At 45.7% G+C, this 26,463-nt stretch overlaps 1 protein-coding gene across 10 annotated transcripts; it reads left to right on the top strand.

Moving 5' to 3' along the window:
• The first annotated feature begins 744 nt into the window (after positions 1-744).
• Positions 745-20,807, top strand: LOC132455347 (NACHT, LRR and PYD domains-containing protein 3-like). Of its 10 annotated transcripts, XM_060049159.1 has the most exons (14): positions 745-1,018; positions 2,779-2,894; positions 3,084-3,173; positions 3,575-3,642; positions 5,160-5,438; positions 9,559-11,341; positions 12,777-12,947; positions 14,325-14,498; positions 15,904-16,077; positions 17,498-17,671; positions 18,233-18,406; positions 18,577-18,623; positions 20,048-20,541; positions 20,609-20,807. In XM_060049159.1, the coding sequence occupies exons 1-14, from the start codon at positions 929-931 to the stop codon at positions 20,669-20,671; spliced, it is 3,897 nt and encodes a 1,298-aa protein (XP_059905142.1). In that variant the 5' UTR covers positions 745-928; the 3' UTR covers positions 20,672-20,807. The 10 variants fall into 10 exon arrangements, with proteins under 10 accessions (XP_059905142.1, XP_059905147.1, XP_059905145.1 ...); XM_060049164.1 differs by lacking the exon at positions 3,084-3,173 and having other exon boundaries at positions 3,578-3,627; positions 20,048-20,553; positions 20,606-20,807; XM_060049162.1 differs by lacking the exon at positions 3,084-3,173 and having other exon boundaries at positions 3,578-3,642; positions 20,048-20,553; positions 20,606-20,807.
• The last annotated feature ends 5,656 nt before the right edge of the window (positions 20,808-26,463 follow it).

Genomic DNA, 26,463 nt, shown 5'->3' with positions numbered 1-26,463 from the left:
GTATTAAGCACCTTTAATAAAAAGGTAAGGGGTCGGGGGGAGATGTTATGTTATATTTATGTTTTTGTCATGCCTGCCTACGCTTCAAACTCGTGCATATTGCAGAACATGTGCAACAGCGCCCCCTGGGGTCACACTTTTCGGTGGGTCGCAGAGTTCGGCGTAACACCGGCACTCCCGGAGCAGTGGGCGGCCGCGGGTCAGAAGGACGCATTCGTTAAAGAGCAGCCCGCGGGTTCAGCTGGGATTCAAACCCCCCCCAGGTTTCTCTTTAAAGCGCTTTGGGCGGAGAGTTCTCAGGGGGAGGGGGCCTCGCTGCGCCCCGCGGCGGGCGATACGCTTCCACGGCCGTCGTCCTCTGGGAGCGCCGCAGCCCGTGGACATCCACAGCTCAATTCGTCTTTATTGAGAACAAAAAATAAAAAGATAAACAAGTATGACACGTCATACAAATACGCATAACATGAAGTATGGTCGCAAACTGAGCTAGTATCCTGTGTACTTATACTCATACTGAGCCAGTATCCTGTGTACTTACTAATACTGAGCCAGTATCATGTGTACTTATACTGAGCCAGTATCCGGTGTACTTATTACTGTTAATCTCTCTTTTGCTCTACTTTGACTCTTGAGCTGGCTGGAGTGTGTGTGCGTGTGCGTGTGCGTGTGCGTGTGCGTGTGTGTGTGTGTGTGTGTGTGTGTGTGTGTGTCTGTCTGTCTGTCTGTCTGTCTGTCTGTCTGTCTGTCTGTCTGTCTGTCTGTTGTGTGTCTGTGTGTCTGTGTGCGCGCGCACATCTTCTTTTACCCGGAAAACATGTGTCACTCACTGGGAGGCGCGGCTCCTTGAACTTCCTCGTTTAACTGTTCGTCGTAGCGAGGAGCCTTTCTTCCTCCGCTTTTAAAACCTTTCACCTGATTTACTTGTTTTATGAACACTTTAACCTCCGTTTCTTCCCTTACATTCATACTTTTACAACTTTATACCGTATGGACGCATTTTAATCCCGGAGTAGATAAGGTAAGGTAGGGCGACAGTGAGCGTTTATATTGTCTGTGTGTTGCTGGAATATAATGATAAACCAGTTTACTACCGTTTATATTGTCTTTAGGTTACTGGTATATAATAATGATCAACCAGTGTACTTCCGTTTATATTGTCTTTAGGTTACTGGTATATAATAATGATCAACCAGTTTACTACCGTTTATATTGTCTTTAGGTTCCTGGTATATAATAATGAAAAACCAGTTTACTACCGTTTATATTGTCTTTAGGTTACTGGTATATAATAATGAAAAACCAGTTTACTACCGGTTACATTGTCTTTAGGTTACTGGTATATAATAATGATCAACCAGTTTACTACCGTTTATATTGTCTTTAGGTTACTGGTATATAATAATGATCAACCAGTGTACAGTTTATATTGTCTTTAGGTTGCTGGTATATAATAATGAAAAACCAGTTTACTACCGTTTATATTGTCTTTAGGTTACTGGTATATAATAATGATCAACCAGTTTACTACCGGTTATATTGTCTTTAGGTTACTGGTATATAATAATGATCAACCAGTTTACTACCGTTTATATTGTCTTTAGGTTACTGGTATATAATAATGAGTTTACTGTAGACTCTACAGTAAACTCATTATTACGTTGTTAAGTTACGTTGTATTCTCTACAGTGTAGAGAATACAACGTTAGTTCATGTTTCACTGCTTTTCTGACCCGTGTGGTAAATTGAACACTGCGTTCAATATTCAAGTGATTCGTTTGTCTTGATGCTACTCCAAATTAAAAGAAGGACATAAGTCATTTGAATGTGCTGATATTTAAGTTAAATACAAATTGAGCGGGAGTCAAATTGAGTACTTAGGCGGGCGGAGCCAGGCTAGCGTCTGGGGATCTACAGTTTCATAGATGTGGGTCTAGACTCGATTCCTATGGCTTAAACCACAGCTGGAGCCATAGAGCGAGAGAGAGACTCGTTGGTCATACGAGGATACCAAATCAATGTGTTGAGCATCACCAGTAGATTCACGGTCTATGGGATTTGTGAAGTGTGAAGTGACAGAACTCAGACTTTGTTCCAGTGGAGAAATTGTTCAATAGTTCTCTACTTTTTAGGGCTGAACGTTTTGGGGAAATAATCTAATTGCGATATTTTTGACCAATATTTCGATTGCGATTTAATGTGCGATTTTCATAATTTATTAGGTCCCAATGTTGTGTATTATTCAATAATAAATAAATAAATCATTCGTTAGTATGACCAACACAACATTGGAAGCAGTCAACATAAAAACGGCTCCTTCCTTTAGGCCAGGCCGATGTGTTGAGATTAATTTATATTATAAACTTCTTTATTTAACTATTGAATTGTAAAATAAAAATAAAATGAATGAATCGTACTGATTTCCAGTCAGTAACGGTAATAAATCACTTTTTTTTTGTTTAATCGCAGCCTTTGCGATTTGCATACCGCGTTCTATTACATTGCGATTTCGTTTGATTTTGATTAATCGTTCAGCCCTAAATTATACCATGATGAATTTTTCAAGGCTATTGCATCTACTTTTTTGGGTTGTAGTTTAAGAACTGTTACAGTGTCCAAGGTGTTTAATCACTCGGTTTTCATCTGCTTTACACATCTGTAATGTAGTGAGGGCAGTGTGGTTACATGGGGTTCATATTTATGTTCTATGACGTCCATAATGCTTTAGTGTGACGCAGTCACAATGATCTTCTCTCTCAATAAACAGCTAAAGTTCAGAAGGAGTTGTGTTTGTGTCCAGGTCTCCAGTCTTCTATGGATGAGGAGAGAGAGGATGGGGGTTCTACCTCTAAGACCACTCTGTCTGTGGAACATGGCCGCCGGAGCAAAGCTAAGAGGTAAGAAGAGCATCTCTCTGTCTGTGACTGTTGTCCATCTCAGAGCTCAGCAGTGATGACTCCATCATTAGTCTGAGTAACAGCTGTGTGTGTGTGTGTGTGTGTGTGTGTGTGTGTGTGTGTGTGTGTGTGTGTGTGTGTGTGTGTGTGTGTGTGTGTGTGTGTGTGTGTGTGTGTGTTGTGTTGAAGCCCAGAGCAGCAGGAGAGAGCAGACTCCCCTGGACCCAGCAATCGAATTAATGAAATTAATGTTAAGACGACTTGTAGCAGACTTTACAGGTTTAATGTTTAAAGGTTCAATGTCTTTCAAACTGCCGATTTATTGAATCAGTTAGAATTTATCTTTGGGGGTGAAGTGATTTGTTGAAACAAATTATCCATGAATAATAACACAGGTCTGTGTAGAAATTTAGAAACTGACTGCTTTATTTTCTATATTAGCTAAACCTATTGTGAATAAACACTCTATGTATGAAATGTACTTGTGTGCTTTTATGTCAACATGTAAGTGCTTGAATGCCATAATAACTTTTTCTGCCCCCCCCCCCCTTAAATTCAATAAACTGAGAAAGATTATTGAAATGAAAAGTCATGAGAAAGTATTTGAGTAGCTCTGCAATAAATGATCAAATGAAACGACATCCACAAATCCTAACTTCCAGATGGTTTTTGTTTTTCAGAAGGAGGCAGCAGAGAGCAGACTCCCCTGGACCCAGCTGTGTCTCCATGAAGAGTGAGCACTATATGGGTATACCTCCTGAGCTTAAAGATAGACGCCCATCCAGAGAGGAGGGGCGTATCGGCTATTCTTATCCGTGTTTGTATTTGTGTTTGTATTCTTGTTTGTATTCGTGGTCAAAAAGCGATATCGCTCCCGACTGTATGGCGTGTTCCTAATGCGGCCCCCTAACGGGCCTCACATCCTGTTTACCTATATTGAGTTCCAGAAGGCATCTCAAACCAACATAAAAGTGCCAGCAGTGGGAGGTAATTTAGAATAAAATAAAACTAAGAATAAATTGGCCCTAACAACAATAGGAGAATTTCAAATTTTAAGAACAGTATGACACTATTATTTGTTCTGTTCAGACTAAATTCTAACTTTTTAACTTCAATGTGGAGATATCTTTCCTCTCTTGAAAGTATAGACCGTCTCGATACCCATTGAAACGAATGCCGTGGTGATTATTCTTCCAACGAGAGCTGTTAAATTGTGGAAAATGAATTAAACTGTAATCAGGCAACGCGGTATGGGGTTTCTGTGGTATACAGACTGAGACGAATTTCGAATTATAAATATGAACAATCCATAACGTTGGCTCCCTAGCTCTTAGCTCAGCAGACTAGAATACCTTCTAGCATCATTGCTTGTTGGCCGGAAACAGAAAGGGGGGCTGTTTATGTTTGGCTGTAGTCTTTTCGCTCGGTTCTCCGTCTCAACAGTAGTGGTAGAACCCCTTTCCGTTTCCGGCCAACGAGAAAGGAGTCTTCAAACAGAAATCAATGGGATTTACAAAATACCAGAAGTAACTAATAGCTCACAGCAACATATTGAAAAAAATAACTATGAACTAATTCATTTTTTGGAACTGTGAACTTAAAAAAAAATAGAATTATTTTACTGTGAGCTTCGAATGTGGTTAATTTGTTTTTCAATAAATCCATTTATTTTGTCATGTCGTTTAAAGTTGTGCTCTCTCCGGCCATCTGATCCTCTACAGCGCTGATGCGCTTCTCCGCGTTAGTTATTTGTTCTGTTCATCAAAACTTTGTTTAAACGATTCTTTAATGCCAGTGACCTCCGTGATCATGTGGACAGCCCAGCCTGGTGTGTCTTTGTCTGCCATGATTTGTTTGGTAGCTCGCCAACTGGTATCACGCGGCTTTACAGTTTGCCTACTCTCTTTGCGATTTCCAACACCTGACATTAACGGGTCCTTATTTTAGGCACCTTTTCCGTTACTTTGAAGTGTGTTTACAAATATTTAGAGCAACAATAAAGGTGTTAATTTCTATCACTTGCAGAGGAAGTTACCGTGCCATGCCTCGCAGTCACGTGACCTCAAGTTGAAATATTGATCTGAATTAGAAACAATATTTAAATGAACTATCAAGGTTGTTCGTTTTAAGGTCATTTGTGAGTTGTGAGTGAACAAGTTAGTGCAACAAACGGTTTTATCTTTAGCCCAATAAATATGAGTTTAATGAATCGAGTATCGTGTTTGCTCATTGTAATTTCATATTGCGTTTTGATTTATCTTCCAGGGGAGCTTCGAAGGATCCGTTCTGAATTTGTGAAGGGAGTTTCAGACCCAGTTATCAAAGGTCTCCTGGATGACCTTTATCATCATGAAGTGTTCAGTTCTGAGGAAAAGGACTCTGTGATGGAGGAGCAGAGGAGCAGAGCGGACCAAGCACGTTGTCTGATCGACACGGTGATGGGGAAAGGGGAGAGAGCAAGTCAGATGATGATCGATGGTATCAAGGAGAGGGACAAACACTTATGCATCAACCTGGGTCTGAGCTCTTCTCTTGCTGGTGTGGGTGAGTTGTTACCATGATTCTACTTTTTAAAGAAACGATCTCTGCCAGCTTTGTTTTAACAAGAGGGGAGCTTCTTTAATTCCTTTAATCCACTGGGATCCTGTGATTCATTATCATCCACTCAGGATTGCATTTGTGTGGAATACAACCTACTTTCTTTGAGAGGTAGGGGTTTTACTTAGTGCTGCTGTATTCCTTGGCTCAATGGTGTTATTGCTAGCTTAACAGGATACCTTTTATAGTTTGGTAACCCTCACCTTAACCCCTCACACCAATTTCTAAAGGGGTAAAACTAAATCTATATTTTTGTTGAGTGGTACATCGTCAGTAGGCGGAACTTGACCTGCCTGTGTGTGGATTGTCTTTGTCTCTTTATAAAACCCGCTCTGCAGGGCGGGATCTGTCTGATGATCGAAAGAATAAGTATTACACTGATTGGCCCAAAGGTGGCGCTACAGCAACAGTCCAAAAATACAAACTTTGAACAAACATATCTAATAACCGCTTTGACTTAGAGTCATGCTAGTTTGTTAACACATGCATATCCTCATGGTGAACCTATGACTAAATTCCTTAAGGATTCTAGGTTATTTTACTTATGTAATACTTAAAAAATACTTTAGCACTATGGATCAATGTCTTCTATCTGACATTAAGCGAAGTCTGTGCAATAAAAAAACTAAAGCACCCAGGAGCCATTGACTTCTAAAAAGGGTGTGGTTTAAAACGCATAAAGACTGAAATGCTTATATCAACATCAAATTGAACTCGTAAAGGGACATGGTGCGTGCGTGCGTGCGTGCGTGCGTGCGTGCGTGCGTACTTGCGTGCGTGCGTGCGTGCGTGCGTGCGTGCGTGCGTGCGTGCGTGCGTGCGTGCGTGCGTGCGCCAGGGGACGTGGACCAGGGGACGTGTCCCCACCAATGTCAAATGACGACTGAAATATTTCCCACCAATATTCAGGTTGAAACGAAAAAACGCCTCATGCGGTACACAAAGGGTTACATTCCCACTTCGGTACCGCCTAGAAAGACACACCATGAAGTTATTTTTTCGTTGAGGAAAATATATTATTTTCCCGATAATGACCGGCGTTCTATACATTATCCCTTACATGTCTTTTGTTAAAGCACAGCTGTGCCTTGGTGAGCAAAAAAGTAAAAACTAAACCTTAATAAAGGGTTGATGGTGAATAACAACAAAAAACAAAAAACATTGAGATATGAGTTTTGGTCCATCTCGCCCAGCCCAACGTCAGGGTCTTTAGGGTGCTTGTACATCGCCGCGTGGCAACCGCCCTGCTGCTGCTGCCGCTGAGAGTTTCAACACGGGGAAAGCTGAGCGGTAGGGCAAGATCTGTGCGCGTTCACGTGGGCGGCAACCGCTTCCTGGTCTACAGCCGCTTTTGTGTCCGCCTCCCCTCTGCCGCCCTTCCCTCATTGAGATGAATGGAGGCGGCGAGTTGCCGCGCGGCGGTGGGAAAGCAGCTTAATGGTCTGTTAGGGTCTTAATGGTCTGACAGGGTCTTAATGGTCTGACAGGGTCTTATTGGTTGGCTTTAGGCTTGGCACCCGTAAAATGCTGCTTGCAGCTTTAATTATTATTGTTATTATTATTGTTATTATTATTATTATTATTTTAATGCATGGCATAGCCCACTACAGTATTCATTCATGCGGCCCCTATATGGATTTTTCTTTTTTCCCACAATCGACTTGTTATTTCTATGCAGTTTCACACATATGAACAATCTATGACATCATGATATTTAAATTAGGCTAATAGTTTGCATGTTTGTGCTGAAAGATAGGGCCCAATGTGAGACTTAGGCATTTCCAACTGCAACGTGGAGACAATTTTTCCTCTTTGGGGTTAAATGGATTGATCCAGATATTTAGGTTTATAGTTGGGGTATTCGGTTAAATGGTTTGATCCAGATATGGAGGGTTATTTCCGTGTATCAGGTTAAATGGTTTGATCCAGATATATAGGGTTATAGTGGGGGTATCACCTCGTTACATTGGTGCTAGAGCTCTGAGCAGCATTGGTGCTAGGGCTCTCAGCACTGTGAGTGCTAGGGCTCTCAGCACCGTGGGTGCTAGGGCTCTGAACTGAACTGAAAGAGACACCCTGACAACAGTAAAATCTCCTCAAAACACATGTTCCCACTGGCCTGCTCGCTGTAATGACCACCTACCGTGGGTTCACCTCGTATCCCCGTTGTGCTGCTGTTCTTACCCCCTCCTACCTGGGTCTCCTCACTGTTCTTACCCCCTCCTACCTGGGTCTCCTCACTGTTCTTACCCCCTCCTACCTGGGTCCCCTCACTGTTCTTACCCCCTCCTACCTGGGTCTCCTCACTGTTCTTACCCCCTCCCACCTGGGTCTCCTCACTGTTCTTACCCCCTCCTACCTGGGTCTCCTCACTGCTGTTCTTACCCCCTCCTACCTGGGTCTCCTCACTGTTCTTACCCCCTCCTACCTGGGTCCCCTCACTGTTCTTACCCCCTCCTACCTGGGTCTCCTCACTGTTCTTACCCCCTCCTACCTGGGTCCACTCACTGTTCTTACCCCCTCCTACCTGGGTCTCCTCACTGTTCTTACCCCCTCCTACCTGGGTCTCCTCACTGCTGTTCTTACCCCCTCCTACCTGGGTCTCCTCACTGCTGTTCTTACCCCCTCCTACCTGGGTCTCCTCACTGTTCTTACCCCCTCCTACCTGGGTCCACTCACTGTTCTTACCCCCTCCTACCTGGGTCTCCTCACTGTTCTTACCCCCTCCTACCTGGGTCTCCTCACTGTTCTTACCCCCTCCTACCTGGGTCTCCTCACTGCTGTTCTTACCCCCTCCTACCTGGGTCTCCTCACTGCTGTTCTTACCCCCTCCTACCTGGGTCTCCTCTCTGTTCTTACCCCCTCCTACCTGGGTCTCCTCACTGTTCTTACCCCCTCCTACCTGGGTCTCCTCACTGTTCTTACCCCCTCCTACCTGGGTCTCCTCACTGTTCTTACCCCCTCCTACCTGGGTCTCCTCACTGCTGTTCTTACCCCCTCCTACCTGGGTCTCCTCACTGTTCTTACCCCCTCCTACCTGGGTCTCCTCACTGCTGTTCTTACCCCCTCCTACCTGGGTCTCCTCACTGTTCTTACCCCCTCCTACCTGGGTCTCCTCACTGTTCTTACCCCCTCCTACCTGGGTCTCCTCACTGCTGTTCTTACCCCCTCCTACCTGGGTCTCCTCTCTGTTCTTACCCCCTCCTACCTGGGTCTCCTCACTGTTCTTATCCCCTCCTACCTGGGTCTCCTCACTGTTCTTACCCCCTCCTACCTGGGTCTCCTCACTGTTCTTACCCCCTCCTACCTGGGTCTCCTCACTGTTCTTGCCCCCTCCTACCTGGGTCCCCTCACTGTTCTTACCCCCTCCTACCTGGGTCTCCTCACTGTTCTTACCCCCTCCTACCTGGGTCTCCTATCTGCTGTTCTTACCCCCTCCTACCTGGGTCTCCTATCTGCTGTTCTTACCCCCTCCTACCTGGGGTCTCCTCACTGTTCTTACCCCCTCCTACCTGGGTCTCCTCACTGTTCTTACCCCCTCCTACCTGGGTCTCCTCACTGTTCTTACCCCCTCCTACCTGGGTCTTATATCTTGTTTTGATCATGGTGTTGGCGATGCAGCTCTTGCGGTTTTTGACTCTAGATTTTTGGTGTTTCATGAATTGTAAGGTGACCTTGGGTGTCATGAAAAGCGCCTTGAAATAAAATGTTATTCAATGTAATTATTATTATTATTAATTTTATTAATAATATTAAACATAAACTGCAGATCAACAGCAGAATAACTCGGCGGAAGAGATGCAACACTATCTTGTTATATCAGCATGTCATTTTACACCAATTCACTGTCATTATTAATATTAGACCAATCTTATTGCTGTGGAAAAAAGGAAATAGTCATGAACATTTTGAATCTGTGACATGCAGTCTTTGTCACGACCAGCCTCTCCAACCACAAGTTATGAAGCCACTAAATATCTTGAAGTTGATAATTCAACAGGAAATATTGACAGGTTCCCATTGTCACCATCTACTAACTGATGTCTTCTGTTGTTTTCTCATTTAGGATCTGCTGCTGTCGAGTGCCAACAAAAAATCAAGTCTAATTTAAAGATTAAGTTACGTTGTGTGTTCGAGGGAATCGCTAAAGCAGGACGTCCAACACCTCTGAATGACATCTATACAGAGCTCTTCATCACTGAGAGAGGCAGTGGAGAGGTCAACAAGGAACATGAGGTCACACTGATGGAAAAAGCTTCGCCAGTCAAGGAGCAAACACCAATCAGATGTGGAGACATCTTTAAACCCTTACCTGGACAAGACAAACCAATCAGAACAATAGTGACAACTGGAGTGGCCGGCATTGGTAAAACCATCTTAACACACAAGTTCACTCTGGACTGGGCTGAAGGCAAAGCTAACCAAGACATAGACTTCACGTTTCTCTTAACTTTCAGAAAGCTGAATTTACTAACAAAGAAAGAGTTTAGCTTAGTGGAACTTATTCATCACTTCTTTAATGAGCCCAAAGATGCAGGAATCTGCAGATACGACCTGTTTCAAGTTGTCTTCATCTTAGATGGTCTAGATGAGTTTCGAATTCCTCTGGACTTCGAGTGCACCCCGATCTTGACTGATGTCACAAAGTCCACCACGGTGGACGTGCTGCTGACGAATCTCATCAGGGGCGAACTGCTTCCCACTGCTCGCATCTGGATAACCACACGCCCTGCGGCAGCCAATCAGATCCCTAATGACTGTGTTCACATGGTGACAGAGGTGAGGGGGTTCACCGACCCTCAGAAGGAGGTGTACTTCAGGAAGAGATTCAGAGAGCAGACGCTGGCCAGCACAATCATCTCCCACATAAAGAAATCACGAAGCCTCCACATCATGTGTCACATCCCAGTCTTCTGTTGGATCATTGCTACAGTTCTGGAGAACATCTTAAAAACAACCCAGAAAGTAGAAGAGACGCCCAAGACCTTGACTCAGATGTACAGCCACTTCCTGAGGGTTCAGTCCAAACAGGCGGACAGGAAGTATCGGTCAGTAGGTGAAAAAGATCCACAGTGGAGTTCAGAGAGCAAGGATATCATTTTTAAACTGGGAGAACTGGCTTTCAACCAGCTGAAGAAAGGCAACCTGATCTTCTACGAGGAAGACCTGGCAGACTGTGGCATCGACATCAAAGTAGCCTCAGTGTACTCAGGAGTGTTCACCCAGATCTTTAGAGAGGAGTTTGGGCTGTACCAGGCCAGGGTGTTCTGCTTTGTCCATCTGAGCCTCCAGGAGTTTCTGGCTGCCCTTTATGTCTTTTTGACCTTCATCAACGATGGTGTCAATCTGCTCTCAGAAGAACCACCCACCTCTGGGGAAGATAAACTCCTCCTCCTCTACCAGAGTGCAGTGGACAAGGCCTTACAGAGTGAGAACGGACACCTGGACTTGTTCCTCCGCTTCCTCCTGGGCCTCTCTCTGGAGACCAATCAGATTGTCCTACGAGGTCTGCTGGGACAGAGAAGAAGTAGCTCACAGACCAACATGGAAACCGTGTCATACATCAAGAAAAAGATTGGTGGAGATCTCTCTCCAGAGAGAAGCATCAATCTGTTCCACTGTCTGAATGAGCTGAACGACCGTTCTATAGTGGGGGAGATCCAACAGTACCTGACATCAGGAAGACTCCCCCTAAAATCTCCCTTTCCTGTGAGCTCCATGTCAACTCTGGCCTTCATCCTAGTGACATCAGAAGGGCAGCTGGACGTGTTTGACCTGAAGAAATACTCTGCTTCAGAGGAGGGTCTTCTGAGGCTGCTGCCAGTGGTCAAAGCCTCTAAAACATCTCTGTAGGTTCACAATAACATGTATAACAACACACAATATACAACACAATATACCTTATAGTAGAACATAAAAGTTATGGTAACATAGAACACCTCTTTCGACGCTATCTTATAACATGTATCTCAATATACACAACGTTATATTGTGTAACAAGGTTGAAAAGTCAAACTCAAAAGCTGTATTTATTATGAATTAAGAAAAAAAGAAAGAAAAAATGAATATTGTTTCATAATAGTTGAATACAGCTGTATTTAAATATGTAGCTATATGTATAAATAAGCATTGATACGGATAGATTCATAAATATACGTTTATTTTAAAACATACGTTTGGTTACATGGACACTGTTTGGGTTTAACCGTTAGGATGTGTTGATATAGAGATGTCCGTGTCATCTGGGGGAAGGGTGAGAGGTCACGAGTGAGAGGGAATAAGGAGAGAGAGGGAAGAGACAAAGGAGGAGAGTACTTAATCCTTTGTAGAGATCGCCCAGCTATATGATATTTAAGCATTTACTTATTAGTTGTAACCAGTAGCGGCACCATATAATTATGATTGCTGGAGCTACGGGGGCTAGATTGTTTATAGCAGAGGCTGATATATTTTGACGCAAAAAATATTACTACACACTACAACCTGATACGAATCAACCATTCAAATCACACAAGCAGCAACGGTCATCAACACTTACACAAATGAAAAATATGATTTCATCGTTCAGTTTTGTTACATATAAGTCAGTTCGATGTCTTCATTAATGATATATATAAATATATATATTATTATTATATTATTGTGGCGATCATGGCCGGCTTCACCACGTGCCGCATTTGATCCTGGGAGGGTCGGCGGCACCGAGGCAGTCGTGGTTGTGGGCGATAGGATGTGTGTTTCAGGTGTGTGTGTGTGTGTTTACTCAAAGTCTCTCTCAGGGTGGTGTGGATAATGGGACACGAGAGTGTCAGACTCTTATAACATGGGCTCCTGTCTGGTCGTTCCCGTGCTTCTCGCCACATTATTATTAAAAACATTTAAAATTAAATTAAATATTAGTCATAACAAAATGACATGGGGTTTTGGGAGGGGGGGCTTGGCCTGTTTCAGGGGAGCTCAAGCCCCCGCTAGCCCCCTCCCCTTGTAACCGCCGCTGGTTGTAACCCTAATAAACAAAACATCTCTGTAGATGAACTATAGCATGTATTACAATACAACACAAAAAATACATAATACTTCAATAAAAAGTAAAATTAAAATACTATACGAGTCTCAAACACTGCAAAAAACTCCAATATTGAATAAACATAAAGATCTAATGTATATATTAGTTAAATTAATAAGACATCGACTCAAATTTAAGATTTTTAACACAAGTCCTTCATTATGTTGAAATTAAAAGATCGAAGTTACTTTAACGTGTTCTATTTATTGTGTGTTTAGGCTGAATAGCTGTCGTCTGTCAGAGAGATGCTGTGAAGCTCTGGCCTCAGTTCTCAGCTCCAGCTCTAGTCTGAGAGAGCTAAACCTGAGTACCAATGATCTGCAGGATTCAGGAGTGAAGCTGCTCTCTGCCGGACTGGGGAGTCCACACTGTACACTGGAAACTCTCAGGTTAATTTCACTCAATGGTCAAACAGTTCCACCACAATTTCCCCATCAGAGGACCAGTATTGATCTGCTGTGCCCCAGTAAAATCTCCCGTTCGAGTTTTAACAAGGTCCATATTTGACAGTGGATTAATTTAGTTTGATAATAAAGGTCAAATAATGGATTATTTTCTAATCCACAACATCAAAGAAACGCAGTTTAACCCAAAATACAAGCTGAGGCGCGCACCTTGCGGTCCGGGTCCGTACACCGCGGCGTGCACATTACTGTCCGTGCACGGCAGTGTGCATGTCGTAGACGGTGCACCGCGGCGCGCACGCAGCAATCCAGTGATCCTGGTTAATTTAATAGTCTCATAGATAATTGCTGCCTTTTTTTTTCACATTTCCCACCCATGCAGTTTAGTGTTAAATGTTCTGTAATTAAAATAAACATTGCCCGGATGTACACACAGCGTTGTTTAGATTTTTTTAGTCAGAGAATCTACGTAGGCAGTGTATTCCGTTACCAACCCCCGTTTTGAGTCACTGGATCCACCCCCCCTCTGCGCTCCGGGACCTCCCACTTTACAAATTAACGTAAGCACTGATGGGGGGTCTGTTTCTGTTTTCACCACCAGCGCCGTGACATCTCTTTCCTCACCAACCAACTCTCCATCCTCCTCCTCCTCCTCCTCCTCCTCCTCCTCCTCCTCAATCAAATACCTACTAATAATAACCGGCTGCTGATTGGATAATATACTCTAATTAGGATTAATCTTCTTCTCTGGGTCATCCTGAATAGTGCATTTCTTTACATGCTCTTGAATAGTGCTGCGGTGACATTTAAATGAAACTTTGCACAAAGTACAAACCAGTGTTTTAGTTTTCTGATTAAAGCAGAGTGTCTTCAGGGGAACTCAAGTGGGTTGTGTTTCCCAATAGAGCGATCAAGCTGGCGCTGCAATACTGCCGCGCTTTAACCCAGCACTGAACTAAACCTTGGCAGTCTGCGTGCATCGCAGCGCCATTACCACTCATCTTATCAAACACAAGACCTCAATCTGTCTCTATTTGTGTTGCCATGACAGTAAAAGGTGTACCTTGGATTCAGTTTGTTAATGATGGTATGAGGTGTTTTTTTTTATATATTCCTATTCTATTCATAATCATGTAGTCAGACAGTAAGGTGGACTTTAGAGAAAAGTTAAATAATGTTTTCTTCTTAGAACTGAGTATTTTTATGGACATTTTCTGGAGTTTGCTGAATCTTTAGTTATCTGAATTCTAAATTAGTCATATTTTAAAGATCTACTGTATTGACATTTAGGTTAACTAATAAAACATTTCAAATGCAAAATGAATCACAGTTCCTAACGTATTCTATTTATTGTGTGTGCAGCCTCAATGGCTGTGATCTGTCAGAGAGATGCTGTGAAGCTCTGGCCTCAGTTCTCAGCTCCAAGTCCTCTAGTCTGAAAAAGCTGGACCTGAGTACCAATGATCTGAAGGATTCAGGAGTGAAGCTGCTCTCTGCTGAACTGGGGAGTCCACACTGTACACTGGAAACTCTCAGGTCAGTTTCACTCAATGGTCAAACAGTTCCACCACAATTTCCACATCAGAGGACCAGTATTGATCTGCTGTGCCCCAGTATTGATCTGCTGTGCCCCAGTAAAATCTCCCGTTCGAGTTTTAACAAGGTCCATATTTGACAGTGGATTAATTTAGTTTGATAATAAAGGTCAAATAATGGATTATTTTCTAATCCACAACATCAAAGAAACGCAGTTTAACCCAAAATACAAGCTGAGGCGCGCACCTTGCGGTCCGGGTCCGTACACCGCGGCGTGCACATTACTGTCCGTGCACGGCAGTGTGCATGTCGTAGACGGTGCACCGCGGCGCGCACGCATCAATCCTTTGATCCTAGTAATTTAATACTCTGATGGATAATTGCTGCCTTGTATTCTTTTTTTTCACATTTCCCACCCATGCAGTTTAGTGTTAAATGTTCTGTAATTAAAATAAACATTGCCCTGATGTACACACAGCGTTGTTTAGGTTTTTTTAGTCAGAGAAGCTACGTAGGCAGTGTATACCGTTACCAACCCCCGTTTTGAGTCACTGGATCCACCCCCCCTCTGCGCTCCGGGACCTCCCACTTTACAAATTAACGTAAGCACTGATAGGGGGTCTGTTTCTGTTTTTACCACCAGCGCCGTGACATCTCTTTCCTCACCAACCAACTCTTTATCCTCCTCCTCCTCCTCCTCCTCCTCAATCAAATACCTACTAATAATAACCGGCAGCTGATTGGATAATATACTCTAATTAGGATTAATCTTCTTCTCTGGGTCATCCTGAATAGTGCATTTCTTTACATGCTCTTGAATAGTGCTGCGGTGACATTTAAATGAAACTTTGCACAAAGTACAAACCAGTGTTTTAGTTTCCAGATTAAAGCAGAGTGTCTTCAGGGGAACTTAAGTGGGTCGTGTTTCCCAATAGAGCGATCAAGCTGGCGCTGCAATACACGCCTTATTTAACCCAGCACTGAACTAAACCTTGGCAGTCTGCGTGCATCGCAGCGCCATTACCACTCATCTTATCAAACACAAGACCTCAATCTCACTCTATTTGTGTTGCCATGACAGTAAAAGGTGTACCTTGGATTCAGTGTGTTAATGATGGTATAAGTTGTTTGTTTTATAGATTCCTATTCTATTCATAATCATGTAGTCAGACAGTAAGGTGGACTTTAGAGTAAAGTTTAATCATTTTTTCTTCTTAGAACTGAGTATTTTTATGGACATTTTCCGGAGTTTGCTGAATCTTTAGTTATCTGAATTCTAAATTAGTCATATTCAAAAAATCTACTGTATTGACATTTAGGTAAACTAATAAAACATTTCTAATAACAAATTTCAAATGCAAAATGAATCACAGTTCCTAACGCATTCTATTTATTGTGTGTGCAGCCTCAATGGCTGTCATCTGTCAGAGAGATGCTGTGAAGCTCTGGCCTCAGTTCTCAGCTCCAACTCCTCTAGTCTGAAAAAGCTGGACCTGAGTACCAATGATCTGAAGGATTCTGGAGTGAAGCTGCTCTCTGCTGGACTGGGGAGTCCACACTGTACACTGGAAACTCTCAGGTCAGTTTCACTCAATGGTCAAACAGTTCCACCACAATTTCCCCATCAGAGGACCAGTATTGATCTGCTGTGCCCCAGTATTAATCTGCTGTGCCCCAGTAAAATCTCACGTCTGAATTTTAACAAGATCCATATTTGGCAGTGGATTAATTTAGATTGATATTAACGGTAAAACAATGGATTATTTTCGAATCCACAACGTCAAAGCAACGTTGTTTAACCCAAAATACAAGCTGAGGCGCGCACCTTGCGGTCCGGGTCCGTACACCGCGGCGTGCACATTACTGTCGGTGCACGGCAGTGTGCATGTCTTAGCCGGTGCACCGCGGCGCGCACGCAACAATCCGTTGATCCTGGTTCATTTAATAGTCTCATAGATAATTGCTGCTTGTGAAAACGATTGTTGCCATGTATTCTTTTATTTTACATTTCCCACCCATGGACGTTCTGTAAATAAAATAAACATTGCCCGGATGTACACACAGCGTTGTTTAGGTTTTTTTAGTCGGAGAAGCTACGTAGGCAGTGTATACCGTTACCAACCCCCGTTTTGAGTCACTGGATCCACCCCCCCTCTGCGCTCCGGGACCTCCCACTTTACAAATTAACGTAAGCACTGATAGGGGGTCTGTTTCTGTTTTTACCACCAGCGCCGCGACATCTCTTTCCTCACCAACCAACTCTCCATCCTCCTCCTCCTCCTCCTCCTCCTCCTCCTCCTCAATCAAATACCTACTTATAATAACCGGCTGCTGATTGGATAATATAATCCAATTAGGATTAATCTTCTTCTCTGGGTCATCCTGAATAGTGCATTTCTTTACATGCTCTTGAATAGTGCTGCGGTGACATTTAAATGAAACTTTGCACAAACTACAAACCAGTGTTTTAGTTTCCTGATTAAAGCAGGGTGTCTTCAGGGGAACTTAAGTGGGTTGTGTTTCCCAATAGAGCGATCAAGCTGGCGCTGCAATACAGCCGCGCTTTAACCCAGCACTGAACTAAACCTTGGCAGTCTGCGTGCATCGCAGCGCCATTACCACTCATCTTATCAAACACAGGACCTCAATCTCACTCTATTTGTGTTGCCATGACAGTAAAAGGTGTACCTTGGATTCAGTGTGTTAATGATGGTATAAGGTGTTTTTTTTATAGATTCCTATTCTATTCATAATCATGTAGTCAGACAGTAAGGTGGACTTTAGAGTAAAGTTAAATATTTTTTTCTTCTTAGAACTGAGTATTTTTATGGACATTTTCTGGAGTTTGCTGAATTTTTAGTTATCTGAATTCTAAATTAGTCCATTTTGAAGATCTACTGTATTGACATTTAGGTAAACTAATAAAACATTTCTAACAACAAATTTCAAATGCAAAATGAATCACAGTTCCTAACGTGTTCTGTTTATTGTGTGTGCAGCCTCAATGGCTGTGATTTGTCAGAGAGATGCTGTGAAGCTCTGGCCTCAGTTCTCAGCTCCAAGTCCTCTAGTCTGAAAAAGCTGGACCTGAGTACCAATGATCTGCAGGATTCAGGAGTGAAGCTGCTCTCTGCTGGACTGGGGAGTCCACACTGTACACTGGAAACTCTCAGGTCAGTTATCAGCCTCTTCTTCAAACTGGTTATTCTAGCTTCCAGTAAGTGCTGCTCCTGCCTCATTTCTGTTGCTCTTTTCACTGCTGACAAAACACTCCCTGGTTCTACACAATGTTAGAACCTGTGAAGAAACGGTCTTAGCGTACCAAACACAGCAGACTTCTCCTGACTCTAACCAAACAATATCTCATTGAGTTGTAGCTATTGAGAAAGGAGCATTTGTTTAAGATCCTGTCACATCCAAGTGAAGGCAGTTCTGCTGTCTGTGATGTCATCTCCCCACTTCCTCTTCCTGTTCTCAGACTCTCAGGGTGACACAGCTTTGTCTCCATGAAGTATCAATAAAGCTTTTACTTGTCCTCCAAATGGAATGAATACACTTTATAAATGTGTTTACTTTAGTACAAACTGCTCTCAACCAGATACAATAAATTGTGTGTGTGTGTGTGTGTGTGTGTGTGTGTGTGTGTGTGTGTGTGTGTGTGTGTGTGTGTGTGTGTGTGTGTGTGTGTGTGTGTGTGTGTGTGTGTGTGTGTGTGTGTGTGTGTGTGTGTGTAGCTTGTCTGGCTGCCTGGTCACACAGGAAGGCTGTTCTTCTCTGGCCTCAGCTCTGAGCTCCAACCCCTCCCATCTGAGAGAGCTGGACTTGAGTTACAATCACCCAGGGGACTCTGGAGCTGCGCTGCTCTCTGCTGGACTGGAGGATCCACGCTGGAGACTGGACACTCTCAGGTATGGAGAGGACAGCTCACCACTGAGGGACAAAGTCTCCTATTCAAGCTGCTGCTAGATGAAGTGGTTTGAAGAGGCAGCTGTCACTCATGTTGTGTAGAACGTGATGAGACAGCAGATGATGAAGGTGAATGTTTCAACATGCTGCTCTCACTTTGTTTCCCCCCCAGTGTGGAGCACGGTGGAGTGTGGAGGCTGAAACCAGCTCTAAAGAAGTGTAAGTGTCTGTTTGATTCATCACATCACAGACTCACTATTGAGATGGAAAGTCCATCCACACAGCAGGAAGTGAGGTCACATCCTACTGGGAATGAAGATGATGGCTGACATCATGTATCTTACGTATATTAATACTGTCCACCATCACAGTCACCGGGCTGAGGGGGGAGGAGTGTGGGGGTGGGGGGGTGAAGGAGAGGGGGGGTGACCGGGTTAGGGGCCGGTGAGGGGGAGGGGAAGGGGTGAGAGAGAGGCTGAGGGGGGGGGGGGGCTGAGGGGGAGGACTAGGGGGGAGGGGGAGGGGGGATGACCGGGCTGAGGGGGGGCTGAGGGGGAGGGGGGGTGAAGGGGCTGAGGGGTGAGGGGGAGGGGGGGGGTGGGGGGGTGAAGGGGCTGAGGGGGGGTGACCGGGTTAGGGGCCGGTGAGGGGGAGGTGAAGGGGTGAGAGAGAGGGGGCTGAGGGGGGGGGGCTGAGGGGGAGGAATAGGGGGGAGGGGGAGGGGGGATGACCGGGCTGAGGGGGGGCTGAGGGGGAGGGGGGGTGACGGGGCTGATGGGGAGGCCTAGGGGTGAGGGGGAGGGGGGGGGGGGGTGACCGGCTGAGGGGGGGCTGAGGGTGAGGACTAGGGGTGAGGGGGAGGGGGGTGAAAGGGCTGAGGGGGGGATGAGAGGGAGGGGGATGAGAGGGAGGGGGCTGAGGGGGGGATGAGAGGGAGGGGGCTGAGGGGGGGATGAGAGGGAGGGGGCTGAGGGGGGGATGAGAGGGAGGGGGCTGAGGGGGGGGGGCTGAGGGGGAGGAATAGGGGGGAGGGGGAGGGGGGATGACCGGGCTGAGGGGGGGCTGAGGGGGAGGGGGGGTGACGGGGCTGATGGGGAGGCCTAGGGGTGAGGGGGAGGGGGGGGGGGGGTGACCGGCTGAGGGGGGGCTGAGGGTGAGGACTAGGGGTGAGGGGGAGGGGGGTGAAAGGGCTGAGGGGGGGATGAGAGGGAGGGGGATGAGAGGGAGGGGGCTGAGGGGGGGATGAGAGGGAGGGGGCTGAGGGGGGGATGAGAGGGAGGGGGCTGAGGGGGGGATGAGAGGGAGGGGGATGAGGGGGGTTGGTGAGGGGGAGGGGGGGGCTGATGGGGGGGGGGGCTGAAGAAGAAGAGAGAGCGATCACAAAAAGAAAGAGAATAAAAAGAAGAAGAGCAGCCTGGATCCAAGGAGAGATGTTTGTTGTTGATGCTTTCATAATATTGTTGTTGATGTATTCATAACGTTATTGTTGAGGTGTGTGTATCTATGTATGTGTACATATGTATATGTATGTATGTGTTCATATCTATGTATATGTACACAGAGCGCAGGAGAACAGTACTAGTGATGATGATGATGAGGATGAAGAGCGGTTCAGCAGCTCATCATGTCTGGTTCTCCCTCAGATGCCTGTGACCTCACACTGGACCCCAACACGGCCCACAGACGACTCTCTCTGTCTGAGGACAACAGGAAGGTGACGCTGGTTAGAGAGGACCAGTCGTATCCGGATCACCCAGACAGATTTGACTACTGGGAGCAGGTGTTGGGTAGAGAGGCTCTGACTGGCCGCTGTTACTGGGAGGTAGAGAGGAGAGGACTGGTTGTTATAGGAGTGACATACAGAGGAATCACAAGGAGAGGAGGGGGTCCAGACAGCAGTCTTGGATGGAACAACAAGTCCTGGAGTCTTCATTGTTCTGATGGTGGTTACTCTGCCCAGTACAACGGTACAGAGACAGTCCTCCCTCTCCACCCCGCTGGCTCCACCAGAGTAGGAGTGTATCTGGACCGGCCTGCTGGCTCTCTGTCCTTCTACAGAGTGTCCCCAGGTGGAGGAGGGTCCTCAGACACACTGACACACCTCCACACCTTCTGTTCCTCCTTCACCCAGGAGGACCTCCTCCCGGGGGTGAGGGTCTGGGGAGGGGGGGCGTCTCTGTGTCAGTTATAGACACACACAGGACCTCCTCCCGGGGGTCTGGGTAGGGATGGGGTGGGGGTCCTCAGCCTCTCTGTGTCGGTTGTAGAAAAAAAAAAAGGGACCTCCTGACTGAGCATGGCCCCCACACACACACACACACACACACACACACACACACACACACACACACACACACACACACACACACACATGCACACATGAACACTCACACACACACACACTGACTAACACCTGTGTGTCTATAACTTACTTGTGTGTGTGTGTGTGTGTGTGTGTGTGTGTGTGTGTGTGTGTGTGTGTGTGTGTGTGTGTGTGTGTGTGTGTGTGTGTGTGTGTGTGTGTGTGTGTGGGTGGGACCCCCCCCCCCCCCCACACACACACACACACACACACACACATGTGTAGAACCCCATGCCAGGGTGAACACACACACACACAGGGTGATACCCCACGCCAGGAGCACACACACACACACACACACACACACACACACACACACACACACACACACACACACACACACAGCTGAGACCTCCCCCCCCCCCAGAGCCCAGGTAGGAGGTCCTGTGTGTCTATAACTTACCTGTACCTTACAGCTCAGCGTCCTCCTCCCTGGGCTCTGGGGGGGGGGGGGGGGCCTCAGCTGTGTGTGTGTGTGTGTGTGTGTGTGTGTGTGTGTGTGTGTGTGTGTGTGCGTGTGCGTGTGCGTGTGTGTGTGTTAGCGTGCGTGCGTGCGTTATTCGATTGCCTGGTAACCATGGTCACTAATATTCACACTGGTTTCAATAATACATTTGATAGTATTTCCCATCGTTGCTGAGCAAGAGTTTCGTTCTATAGTTCAGTGATTGAAACAAATAAAAGCCCGGGCTGTGGAAGGGTTACGGTACCACTGTCATGCACCGACCCGATGTCAAGTGGACCGGGTTGAATTCACTGCGGGTCTCTCTTCTTATATCCATCTCACCAAAGATATTTTATTACTGTCCTTCTCAACACTCTCTGATCTCACTAAAAGGCTGGCAGCACAACACAGCAATAACGATGACATGCGCTGTGCGTAGAGAAGAAAGAATACCGACGTTGAGTTTGCAACATTTGGCAAAAAATGATTCTAAATCTGCCCATATATGGACACGCCAGAATTGTTGCATCTGTGGCTGCTGGTAATTTAATCACAAAGAAGTATACTCTACGGGGCTATTTTCATCATTATTATTATTATTAATATTTTTTTAGACGGCACAGCGATCCGGGGCTATTCCCAAAAGATCCGGGGCTATAGCCTCGAATGCTCGAATGCTGTAGCCTCGGATGGGTTCTTCGATCTGATTGGTAGTCACACTGGAGATTAGTTTTCCCCCCCTTTTCGGGGATAATGTTCCCCGTTTTGATCTCGGACGTTTGGTTCACTTTTTTATCCACACCTTGTGTCCTCAGCGTCTCTGTGAAAATTATAATCTCTCTCGCTCTTGCTCTCGCTCTGAGTCTGATGACACACGTGAACACAAACATGCATATGTGAACACACACACACGCGTATATTACCACGCACACACATGCAAGCGCACACACGCATATATGAATTAACATAAAGACACACACATATAAACATACTATACTATATAGGAACCCAAACACGCAGGCACACAAACACGTGTATGTGAACACAAACAAACACGTATATATGAACACACACACGCGCGTACATATTATAAACACTCAAATATACACGCAGACACACACATGCAAACGCGCGCACACATGCACACGCCGCACGCGCATCTATGAACACACACTTACTCAAGTTATGAACACACACACTTACTCACATATGAACACAGACACGCACAGACTACACACACATGTATATATAAACACACACACACACACACTGTGTTTTGATGATTTATATTCATGTACTCAACTATAATCCAAATGCTAAATTTTCTGGGGCTTCTTAAAGTTGATCTTGATTAACCATGAAAGGAAGAGATTTTTTAAATCTTTCCAAAGTGGTAAATTGTAACATTTTTATGCTACAATATTGTGTCTATTTTCAGACGTTAACAGTTTCATACTGCGGGGCTCTGATATCAGTTTATATTTTGATAAGCCTCACACGATGTAAAGCAGATTTTAGATTATATTCGTAATGCAAGCGGTCGAAAAGCTATAGATCATGTTGTGATGACTTTAAACTGAGTATTGATTCCTTGTGTTCTGTGGGGAAAAACACAGCAGCAGAACACACCTGTTTATGATTAGTAATGTCTGTCTGCTGCTTCTATTGTTTGAGTCCTTGTGTTTATTGTGTTCATGTAAGGGACTGTTCTTCTATTGTTTGAGTCCTTGCGTTTATTGTGTTCATGTAAGGGACTGTTCTTCTATTGTTTGAGTCCTTGTGTTTATTGTGTTCATGTAAGGGACTGTTCTTCTATTGTTTGAGTCCTTGTGTTTATTGTGTTCATGTAAGGGACTGTTCTTCTATTGTTTGAGTCCTTGTGTTTATTGTGTTCATGTAAGGGACTGTTCTTCTGTTGTCCTGGTTAATAAAGCATAATGGTGATAAACAACTCAGTGGATCCACTGAATTTTCTCTTGTGTTCAGCAGAGGATCTGTTTACACTTTAAGGTCGGGGGTTCACTGAATAAAAAGCACAACAGAGGCTTCGTCTACACAACATTAATAACCAGGATACCAGCAAGTGCATTCCACCTCAGACTCATACGCCCGATGAGGGACGGAGTATGGAGAGAGTTCTAGAAGCGGGCCGACAGGAAACAGCCCAGCTACTGGTGTCCCTCCAGAGACGAGCCTTGCAGGCTGGTTGATGCACCACCTCCCCGTCTAACAGGACCCTGAGCCTCCATGTTGAAACACACAGAGGTGTGTGTTTGAGGCGCTGAGCTGCAGAGGAGGAACCTCTCCTTCTCTGGGTGCGTGGGAGGGGGCAGTAGGATGGAGGCGTCTGATAAATGAGTCGATAGTAAGATGTGAGGTCGTTTATCAAAGCCATGCTTCAGTCCTGTTATTGCGTGGGGAGCCACTAGGGGGCGGTGAATCCACCTCGGTGGGGTTCACCTTCTGACCAACAGGACCAGGGGGAAGGAGTCTGTGTGTGTGAAGGGGCAACCTATTTGCCACTCTTGCAGGACGTCTCAGTCCTCGTGTTTTCCGTAAGGCAATAAGCGCCAAAAAAGTTATCCAAGAAGGAAACGAGGCAGATGGAAAATGAAGAATGCAGCAATTGATTCTCAGAACATAGTGAACAAACATTGAACAAATAATAAACGTTTCCAAGTAGAATCCTGGGTCACCTGACAGTAATACAGAGGAAGAAATCACTTTTTTATGCTTAAATGACGGTTATCTACGGTCAGAAAGCCGTTGCTCCCGTCATGCTCTGAGAACTCAATTAACTCAGCAGAGATGGCTGAGCCAGGCGCCCACATGGTTAATTTACTGCAGTTTACTACAATAAGCTATGCTTTACGGCAGTATACATTTGTGGTAGAAGGAAAAAATATGAGCGCAATAAAACCTGCTCTATTGAATAGACATAAATAAGATGTATCAAAATATCAGATAATTATTAATTAATAAGCTTAATTATTATGAATTAAAGCAAAATCGAAGTTAACAAATTGGGCACAAAGTGTGAACATATACCTCATCGTCTCCATTGCTCTAAAGTGTGTGTGTGGTGGAGGTGGTTGGAATGGTTGAAGAGCCTTTGGTGCTCAACACACACACACACACACACACACACACACACACACACACACCAACAAGCGAGCAGAAGACCAAACGCAACTAAATGAAGAGCAGACTGTATCGCTATAATGAAAGGTTCCACTTTCGCAAGGGGCGCCACTGAAGAACGTTGTTCATCACTGACCTCTCTGGAGGCCTTGAAGGTTGTGCTCTGTCCTGGGTGTCCTGGAGGAGAGCTGGGCGTGGCTGGTGGGATGGTGTTGGCCTGAGGACGAGTGTGTGTGTGTGTGTGTGTGTGTGTGTGTGTGTGTGTGTGTGTGTGTGTTCTCCTGGCGTGGGGTTTCACCCTGTGTGTGTGTGTGTTCACCCTGGCATGGGGTTCTACACATGTGTGTGTGTGAGTGTGTGTGTGTGGGGGGGGGGGGTCCCACCTGGCATCGGGTTGTATGTGTGTGGGTTTCACCTGGCGTGTGTGTGTGTGTGTGTGTGTGTGTGTGTGTGTGTGTGTGTGTGTGTGTGTGTGTGTGTGTGTGTGTGTGTGTGTGTAGGTGTGTGTGTGTGTGTGTGTGGGGGGGGGGGGGGGTCTTGCCTGCTCTGATGGGTATCGTGTACTTGAGGGTACGTGGGATCCATAAAGAGAGTCTGAAGTTGTAAAATGACCTGAATGGGTCTTCAAGACGACCTTCAGAGCTGTAGGGGGGCGGCTCTTCCTGTGTCTGGTCCCTCCCTCAGGTCCAGGCCTCCTCTGGCTGAACTCTACCGTTGGGTACCGGGCTAGGTGAACCTGGGAGAAGGGTTCCCTTACATCAGAACCCATCTGGGACCTGTCCCAGCTAGGGCTCTCTTCAAGCTGGAGTTGTGCTTCTCTTCAGCGGAGGACGTAAGGAACCCTTCACTCGGCGCTTTGGAGATGCGTGGAGAGGAGCGTTGCAGCGTGTGCCATGGTTCTCTGATGAAGACCTTGGTCGTGTTCTACAGGCTGTGAGGAGGGACACACACATCTTCCTCTTGGCCTTTTTCCTTCAGATTCCTGTCGCCATCTTGAAGGATGTTCCAGCTCATGTAGCTGACGTCACAACAGATTCTCAAACCCCTGGTTTCTCCTGAGGGGCGTGTCTGCAGACCTGTAGACTTCAGACACTGCTCTGTGTCCCAGCATGCATCTGCTCACTCACACATCCATCAGCAGGCCAACGCTCTAGCGGTGGAGATGCAGATTCAGGAGTTCAGGCATCGGGGTTCATTGAATCAGCAGTCCTCTCTCCATAAGGCCCGCTCCTCTCTTCCTCCACTGGAGCTGTAGATGTGTTGGTTGACATGAGGGTTATTGGTGATGATGTCAGGGGGATGTTGCAGGGTCATGGTCGGCTCTCTGAGCTCGACCTTTAGATTGGATCTGTATGGTTTGAACCCTGAATTCTCCACATAATTCAGTTTATTGTAAAATGTAGTCACTGGTTTGCACTGAAGGATTCCATTGGTGTTAGGGTTTGAGGTTTAAGGTCGTTGTGGGACCTACATGGTAGTTCTGCTCTTCGTACGGTTTGGAGTGTTTTAACTTGTACACACTGGGTGCACAGCAATAGAGGTAGACTGAATAGTAGTGATGACCAACAGCAACAAACAGATCTCCTCAAGGTCAGTCTGCTGGCTGTGTTTTGATGAAGACCACCGCTGGACTTCAGGATCTTCCTCCGCTCAGCTCCAGGTGAGGCGCTGGTCATTCTTTTCTTTGGTCGGTCCCGGCTGGAAGGTTTGGGCTCCAGTCGGACGGTTTGTGCTTCCCGCCGTGGAAGGCTCTGAGTGGGGTCCCTTCATTTAGCCTCAAAGCAGTTAGCACTGAACGTTGTAGTCTGGAGAACCATGAGGACACACCTGGCAGGTGGTTAACCCTTACCCTAACCAACACCACCCTAACCACCACCCTAACCACCACCCTAACCAACACCCTAACCACCACCCTAACCAACACCCTAACCAACACCACCCTAAACACCACCCTAACCACCACCACCCTAACCACCACCACCCTAACCAACACCCTAACCAACACCACCCTAACCAACACCACCCTAAACACCACCCTAACCACCACCACCCTAACCACTACCACCCTAACCAACACCACCCTAACTACCACCCTAACCACCACCACCCTA

Source organism: Gadus macrocephalus, chromosome 4 (assembly GCF_031168955.1).
Source record: "Gadus macrocephalus chromosome 4, ASM3116895v1".
Taxonomy (NCBI): domain Eukaryota; kingdom Metazoa; phylum Chordata; class Actinopteri; order Gadiformes; family Gadidae; genus Gadus; species Gadus macrocephalus.
Note: the sequence above shows the minus strand (reverse complement) of the source record. Positions and strands in the feature narration are given on the sequence as shown.